Below are 8,822 nucleotides of genomic sequence, written 5' to 3'. Positions count from 1 at the left end.
GTATGAAGCACATGTTAAAAGTTGATAGAGAGAGACTTGTGGCGACAGAGAGAAGAGAGAGAGAGAGAGTTGGAGCATGCATGTGTGTGAGAGAGTACTGTGGGTAGGAGAATTGTGAGAGGGGGAGAGAAAAAGTAGGAAGAAAAAATATGGGAAAGAGATATGTGGGACGGGAAGAGAAATATGGAAAAGATAAATGTAGGAAGAAAAGAAAAATGTGGGAGGAAGAAAGAGTAAATCATGAAAAGAGAGAGAGACGAATTTATTTAAATTGGGGAAAGAAAAGAATTTATTTAAATGGGGAAAGAGGGAATATAAGGCATCTCCACATTAAAAAACTGAGTTACCTAGAAGATGAGATGTCTTCATACTTAAAAATGAGTTATCTAGAAGATGAGATGTCTTCATACTTAAAAATGAGTTACTTATTTTTATGCATGCAATTGCATGCATGTAGGGAGAGACAGAGAGAATGATAGAATATAGAGACATGGGAGAATATTGCATACATGTTGGGAGAGAATGAGAGAATATAGAAACAAGGGAGAGAAGGAGAGAAGAAAAGCGGAGTAAATTAAGTTTGCTTTTATTGAGAGAAAAAGAATATGTGATGTCATCCAACAACCAAAGGAGTTACCTATTTGTATGTATTTTCATGCATGTAGGATGAAGAGTAAAAAACAGAGCTAATATAGAAACTTGGGAGAGATGGAGATCATGCATGTAGGATGGAGAGAGAGAGATAATATAGAATCGTGAGAGAGTTGAAGAGAAGATGAGATGTATCACGCAACCAAAAGAGTTATATATTTTTATGTATTGGGAAAGGCTTCTATGCTTCTTCTACAACATAGAAGATCCATGCTTCCCCTACCATCCAGCCGTCCAATTTTGATCAAGAGAACCACTCACCGTTTGATCTTAGATCCGACATCTCAAAGTATTTTATTTTTAGTTTTTTTTTATATACAAATGGTATGAAGATAAAATTTGGTACGTGTCATCTTGATATTGGGGTGCACCTATAAAAAATATTAAAAATAGTTTTTTGATAAAATATAATGACCAAAATACCCCTTAAATCTTTCAAGGGTATTTTGATCATTTTATTTTATTGAAAATATTTTTTTATATTTTTTACTAGTGCGAGTTTAATAGATGATTAGATGTACAAAATTTGGTGTTAAAATAATTTATAGAAAAAAATTAAAATAAAATAGTGTGAGGACGTGACATTGTGATTAGGGCAATCTTAGCCCTCCATTCAGAATGAAAGGTTGTATAAAGGGAAGTGTATAAGTTTTATGTTGTAGGGGAAGCATAGAAAGCTTGCTCTTTAAAGGGAAAGAGAGATATTTTATTTGAAGGAAAAATTTAAGGAAAGAGGTAAAGAGAGGGAGAGAGAATGTGAGAGATAAATATATGGGGAGATTTAAAGACAGAGAGAGATATTTGACAAGGGGAAAGAGATTTAAGGAAAGAAGAGAGGGAGAGAAATGGAGAGACGACAATTGTGGAAAACAAAAAGACACATTAGCGAGGGTATTACTCTCGTTTAATATATAAAATAGATAGATATTAGATGTAAATATTCAAACTTCCCTAGAAATAACCTATAACAATGTCCTAAAAAAAGTCCTCAACTCAAACAAGAAAGGGATTTTATCAAAGGACACGGTTTATATGCTGCTAGCCCGCATATTGTAGAAATGTGAGCAACAAATATTTTTTTAAAATATAATTTGATCCTACCTTTTAGAAAATATATAATTTTTAACATAGATATCATGAATATAAAAAAATTAAAAAAATTGAAAACTAGAAAACAATAATTATATTAAGAAAACATTTGGACGGTTAATTATACTTCTTTTTACATGGACCAACTATTTATACCTTTGGACCCCATATTTTAAATATGGGGTCCAGGCTGCATGAAACAATTGTCCTTTATCGAAACGTACCTAAACAATCAACCATGTATATTTATTACAACATACCTAACCAATCAACCAATGTAGGTTGATGGACATTACAAATTAAATCAAAAGCAATAGGTCAAACATTAGTTCATTTCTAAGTGATTTTGACAAATTTCTCAAAAACAAAATCCCAACAGATTATAAGAAAAATTATTTCGAGGACGGACTTCCAACATCTAGATGTGAATGGCAGGCCAATAAAAAGAAGGATGGGTTTCTACGAGTCAGCCGACCCATATGCACATATGTGGTCCCCCTCTAGAATCCATTTTAAATATATAATTTTATCTAATTTTTTTTTCTAGATTTACACTCTAATCCAAGATGACCGTAAATATGAAAAGAAAATTTTCTTTTTAAAACTAAAAATATAAATTTTTGGTATTCTTTTGTGCTCCATCGATACCCTTTACGTAACGTCCATCATCGACTCATGGAGCACTCCTAAAAAAGGTAAGTATTATTAATATATCAAGATATATTACTGCTATGATTCGTACTTTTTTTGGTTATATCCATGGTTGGGATTCTCAAACCATAAATTTTTTGGTTCCAAAATCCATCTCTTTCAAGAGTTTTTTGAGGAAGAAATAGATGAGTAAGCCGACTCACCAAAAAAACCCATCCTAAACAAAATCCTATGACATAAAACTGATTAATGTAACAACCAATGAGCTCAAACCATGTGGTGTATCATTTCCATTTTTCAATCTTTCTTCACATTTACACCTCGAGAAACACCCCCATCAAATGATAACCGACCGTATCATTCAATGAGGGATGCAATTTCTATAAGGCCTAGGGTTTATGAAAACAAAATAAATCCTCACCTTGATTCCTCATCTTGAAAACGATTTGAGCATCAAAAATCCCCATCATAGTTCCATAATCAATTTTCAACCACTATAAAATTTGAAGTTCAATAGTACAAATCTTACATATTTGTAAGACTTAATTTTTAGGGTTAAATAAAGAGTCTAAGATAATGTGTTACACTGCACTGTTTTTAGTGATTGAAATCCTATTTTTCTTTCATGACCTTTATGTCTTGACCATTACGATCGACTTGATAGTTTTCCACCGACAGGACTGCAATTTCAGGGAGTTTTGAAGTTAACTGGTTTTGTGGCTTAACTCTCTGTTTTGGTAGGACTGCACCCCATCAAAACATTTTCCTTCAATGAGAGATCAAATGACCATAAGAATGCATCTCAACGCAATAGAGAGAGAGCGAGCGAGCGAGAGAGAATTCTAGTTCATCAATACTATATAAACCGCACAAAGGAAATCTTAAAATGAGAATAATCATATCCAACTTACTAAAAATTTAAATTCAACTACCAGACAATGATCTGAACAATCACATACACAGCTCCAAGCTCGCAAGGAAACCCTTCAAATATCCAACAGTTCTTTCATTCTTATCTTCTAGAGAGAGAAAAAATATGAGAGATTACCTTGGGTTCATCCAGCAGCTGGGCCCCTCTCTTTGCTGCGCACACCGGACCTCTCTCTCTCTCTCTCTTAGGATTACTCACTCAAGATCTAAATAAAACCACTTCCTTCCATCTAACACATATAATACTCCACACCCAAATAATACCTACTTTCTTTCCCATGACCAACTACTCTCTCTCTCTCTCTCTCTCTCTACTGCTGGGCGCACTGCACACGAGGGGCAGATGGCTCCTCATCTTCGTCGTAGGCCTCCTGTTGTTGCTGCTGCTGTTGCTTCTTCCTCATCTCGTCCTCAATGTTGACATCATGCATTGTGGTCTCCTCGCACTCGTCGACCTCCATGTCTGACAACTGACTGCTACCAGGCTTGGCTGGCAATATCTTTTCGAGGGCACGAGATTGATCTGGGGTTAGTGACTCAGGGAAGTCAACGTTGAAGTGGATGTAGAGGCGCCCCTTCATGAAGGGCCTCTGATAGTGTGGCATCCCCTCATCATTGATGGCCTTGTATTGACCTGAATTCGCCCAACCAAGAGAGAGAGATCAGAAAGGTAAATGAGTCAGATGGGAACATTATTGGGAGAAACAGAGAATTCAGATCAATGGAAATCGCTGAACCCAGAGCCCAGATGGAACAATTCCCTCATTAACCTGAATAAAGCCAGTCTCTTCCTCGGGACCCAAAGGAGGAAAAATACAATAACCCCACCCCTCCCTCCCTCCCTCCCTTGTGCATAAAGCACACACAAACAACACCAAGTTTGAGATATTGAGTGCCTGTTCCTTAGTACTTCAGAACTAACTAAAAAAAAAAAAAAAAGCCTTCAAATTCTGAACTTCCCAAAACAAAGGTTAAGACTAACTCAAATAAAGCAGTAAAAAGGGATCCTTAATAGTTCCAAGTTGCCTCTACCATCGAGTGGGATGCATAACTCGAATGGTGGAAATAAGCAATTTCAAAGCTTGCAGACAATTCACTACAACAAACAAGGAAACATCATACCATATTCTAGTTGGTCATATGATGCTTAGCTACATCTTTGTACTCTCAATGGAGGACTACTGGTCTACACCCCTTGTGCACATTACAAGAACCCTAGGTTCAATCATACATGCATACTTTGGCACACCATGTAAAACGAATAAATGGGTACAGTGCTTTCAAGAATGTATGTGCCATCAGGAGCAATTATCTATCAGTACCTTGCCCTGTTTTCATGCTAGCTTAGCTTCCCTATCTCTAATACATACCTCAATGAATCTATACAAACTAATTATCGATAGGGAACCAAGAGATCAGGAGAAGAAACGATATGCCTATCACATAGAAGAAAGATATACGTATATCATATACCAGGCTTAATGATCTCCCCAGATTTGATAAGGAGCTGCCTTCCATCAAGATGGGTCAAAGCAAACTGGAACCCACAGAGAGCCTCAGTCAAAGTAAGCGTGTGTTCTACAAAGAGATCGTCCAACTTCCTTTTGAACTTCGGGTGCTCTTTCAATTGCAATACAAAGACGATGTCACCTGTTACTGTATCCGGCTACACAACCAAAAAAAAAAAAGGGCAAGACTGTTACTGTATCCAGCTACACAACCCAAAAAAAATAAAGGGCAAGACTGTTACAATGGAGTAACCAAAATAAAAAAAATCACTCGAGTGTACATTCAAAACACCAATAATAGCAATAAGGGAAAAGCTCTACTTAAAAGGGACAGTTAGGACTTACTGCTTCATCAGCTTCACCTTGAAACACAATTTTCTGGCCATTTTGCATTCCTTTCTCGACGTGCACTTCCAAAACCTTCTTCTCTTGAGTAACTTTGTTTCCTTTGCACTGTGTGCACTTGTCCTTCTCACTTATGACTTCACCTGCACTTGCAATGCCATTGCTCAAGAGAATAAGAATTAATATAAAACACCTAATAAAAACGAAGTGGAGAAAATCAAATCATAAGTATATTATAATTCAGCATGTGATCGCAAACTGTAGTCCACTGGACTACATAAAACCATAGCACATTCGGGCCATGACCATCCTTTGATGGATTCCCATGGTTACTGAGCGGGAGACCCACAACCAATGGGTCCCCAAAATACAAAATACCCAGTGGTGGCCTATAGTTTCTCATGGACCATTAGACTATACCATATATTCACTATATTTAAATGATTTTAACGGGATAGATATAATAAGGAACCAGAAAGATAATCAATGATTTCCAAACCTGAGCCACGGCAGTCCGGGCAAACATGCTGCATCTGCTGGATCATGCCAGGTCCAAGCTGTCGGATAGAGACCTTCATACCAGAACCTTGGCAACCTGAGCATCTCCCAGATGCACCGCTCTTTGATCCTTTCCTGCAAAAGGTAATCCCATAGTTTTGAGACTAGGAACCAGGGTTTCAGGATGAGATGGAGAGGGACAATTGTGGTCAAGGTCATCTAATGTTAGCTGCAGTTTTACAATAAAATCTTGGGAACCGAGTACATGCATAGCAAATAGCATGAAGTTTTGTCTCCATAAAACAAGGAATTAAAATAGCTAGTAGCAGAAATAGACATTTATAATGTTAAAAATCAGATATCAGTGATTTTACAAGATAGAGGAAATCTTGACAAAAAAGATCTCCAACTCAAGAAAGAATGCACTGGGGTCAAAGAATAAAAGTCTTCCCATATCTAACAAACCACAAGAAACTCCAGACAAGTTCTTGCATCGATCCTTGGTTATATCAATTATATGGAGTAAAACTCTATTTCAAAAAAAAATTATATGGAATAAACCCTGATGCTATCCATCCAAAAGGAAGAACGAAAGAAAGGAACACATACAAATGTTATGTCCTAACATGAGCACTGAACATGGGAAAAAGTATGCATCAAGAAAACAAAAATATGAGTTTACTTCAAGGTACAATAAGTTATATTAGCAGATTGTACGAGTTAACAACCAAGTCAGCTTGGTCATTAGACCAAACGAAGCCAGCCCCTCCAAAGGCAATATGATTTCTTCCACTTAAACACTGTCCTGACATCATAACTTTATATTCAAAATATCATACAATGATGCATTCATACAATATAACCAAAAAAGTACTCTGGCACTTGATGGATCAAAGTAAACCAAAAATAGAACCTTATCATATTCCATAACAATATAGTAACAGAATTTGCCACCAACCCATAATTAAGTGGATGCTAAAAGTTTGAAATATAAATATACATATATAATGCATCTAGATATATATCATACCCTTTGCATTTTGGGCACAACACATTTCTAGACAAGGATAGCTTCTTAGAAGTTCCATTGTACAAGTCCTCAAGAGAAACCTTCAAAGAGTGAACCACATCATCACCTTGCTTCTGCCTCCTCCCTCTTGAGCTGCCACCTGAAAAAGCCAATTTGTTGAATAAGAAAATAACTACCTTGGAGGAAAGAACAGAGAAGGATTACTCAAAAGCAATCTATATGTATATGAAGACTCACCACCAAATCCACCACCACCAAAGAATGACTCAAATATATCAAATGGATTGTGGGAAGGTCCAGCTCCTCCCATTCCCTCCTTGAGAGCATCTTCTCCATATTGGTCATATACTTCTCTTTTCTCGGGATCACTCAATACATCATATGCTTGAGCCAACTCCTTAAACTGATTCAAAACCAAAATAGTCAAAAATTAGATGGTTACTCCCCATTTAGGTCACTACATATGTATCCAAAATTCTGTATAAATCTTGTTATTGTGGTGCCCACATCAATTTCATTGTTATTTCCCGGTTCCATAAAACAAAATCTCCTGAGGCATGACATGGTATGATGAATATATATTTCCAAGGATAATTATATTCACAAATCCAACTTTTTTTTCATCCTATTGGGACGAAACCAAACATCAATAATGCAACATAGAATACAGCTTATCCTATAATTCTTCACAAACATAACAACCAAACAAATTAAGATTCTCACCTTCTCGGGATCTCCACCCTTATCTGGATGATTCTTTATAGCTGCTTTCTTATAAGCTTTCTTCAGCTCATCCTGACTCGCATTTTTTGAGACACCAAGAATGTCATAGTACCGGGAGTTGTCACCCCTCCTGGGAGCACGGCCGAACATGATTGATGTGCTTCAGTATGAACTTTTAATCCTGTGAGTGTTGCTCCCGGTTACCTCTGGTGCACCAAAGATCTCAAAGGTAAGTACCGATTAAAGAAGATGACCACTGTTGAACCAAGGATTAGGGTCAGGACTCCTTAGGGTCCCAATCTCAAGCCAGGTAACTAGACTCATCCGAGTCTGAAAAGATTCTAACAAACATTGGGAACCAACAAGATTCAACTGGTTCCCAAGATTTTTGTTCCAGACTCGGCAGCCAAATCTGATTAATTTGGACTACGTGACTCTTTGTTGTTGGTCTACAAGATAAACAAAAAGGAAAAACGAGAAAGATGTAAACAATCCTTTCTCACTCTCTGACCTCTCCATGGTTACAACAGACCAGTAGGCACCATATTACATAGGTAAGGAATAAAACCATCCATTAAAAGAAAGAAAGAAACCCATTTCAAAAGCTAACAAATACATAAATCACAAGAAAGATCATGTTTTGTTAGTTACGCACAAATTAGGTGCTACACATCAAAGTTATAAACAATTCTCAACCATCCCAAAGAGATTGTTTTTTGGGGGGGAGAAAAAAAAAACATATGGGATGGTCGAGAAGGAAAGTCGTTTAATTATCAGTTTATCTACAAGTAGTATTATGTGTACGTCATTCAAAAACAACTAATATTCAGAACGGTAAAACTTGATTGAAAGTGGGAGAAAAAACCTCAAATAAATCAAACCCCAGCCTTTACCACTCCTATATAAATTAAAGAAACCCTCTTAAAAAAACCAGCGTAAAGAACACAATTGTGGGTGCAGATTTTTTTCTCTTTAATTATTCGCATCAAATTTATCAGCAAGCCCATCTCATCAAATACATAAACTACCCAGAGGAAAGAACCAAAAAAGATACATGCCAAACGAATTCAAAACCCTAAAAAGCTAGCAACCTATATAAAAAGAAGCATCGTAAAAAAGGGAAACTCAAAACAAACCCTATACCAACTAAGAACAAATAAACCCCTTTATTTCCAGTTTTCTCATAAAATCACCATAGAATCCCACCTCTAACTATCATAAACATAAAATTTCAGCACAAGTATAATAGTTGTCAAATCAATACTAAGTCTCTACCCAGATTCCACAAATCTATGAATTAAAAGAAACCTACATATCATGTAAACACCATATACAAATAAAAAACAAAAAATTAGAGAAAAAATTACACCTACACAGATCAACGTCCAAAAACCACA

At 36.4% G+C, this 8,822-nt stretch overlaps 1 protein-coding gene across 1 annotated transcript; it reads right to left on the bottom strand.

Annotated features, from left to right (window-relative positions):
* Positions 1-3,270: 3,270 nt before the first annotated feature.
* LOC18428205 (dnaJ protein homolog 2) lies at positions 3,271-7,631 on the bottom strand. The gene is made up of 7 exons (XM_011622866.3): positions 7,426-7,631; positions 6,940-7,105; positions 6,703-6,841; positions 5,674-5,807; positions 5,175-5,317; positions 4,795-4,987; positions 3,271-3,955 (listed from the first exon to the last, which is right to left on the bottom strand). Exons 1-7 carry the CDS (start codon positions 7,573-7,575, stop codon positions 3,633-3,635), a joined length of 1,248 nt encoding a protein of 415 aa, XP_011621168.1. The 5' UTR covers positions 7,576-7,631; the 3' UTR covers positions 3,271-3,632.
* Positions 7,632-8,822: the final 1,191 nt, after the last annotated feature.

This window comes from Amborella trichopoda, chromosome 13 (genome assembly GCF_054954075.1).
Source record: "Amborella trichopoda isolate Santa Cruz 75 chromosome 13, AtrichopodaSantaCruz75HAP2 v2.0, whole genome shotgun sequence".
Taxonomy (NCBI): Eukaryota; Viridiplantae; Streptophyta; class Magnoliopsida; order Amborellales; family Amborellaceae; genus Amborella; species Amborella trichopoda.
This window is presented reverse-complemented; position numbering and strand designations above follow the sequence as displayed.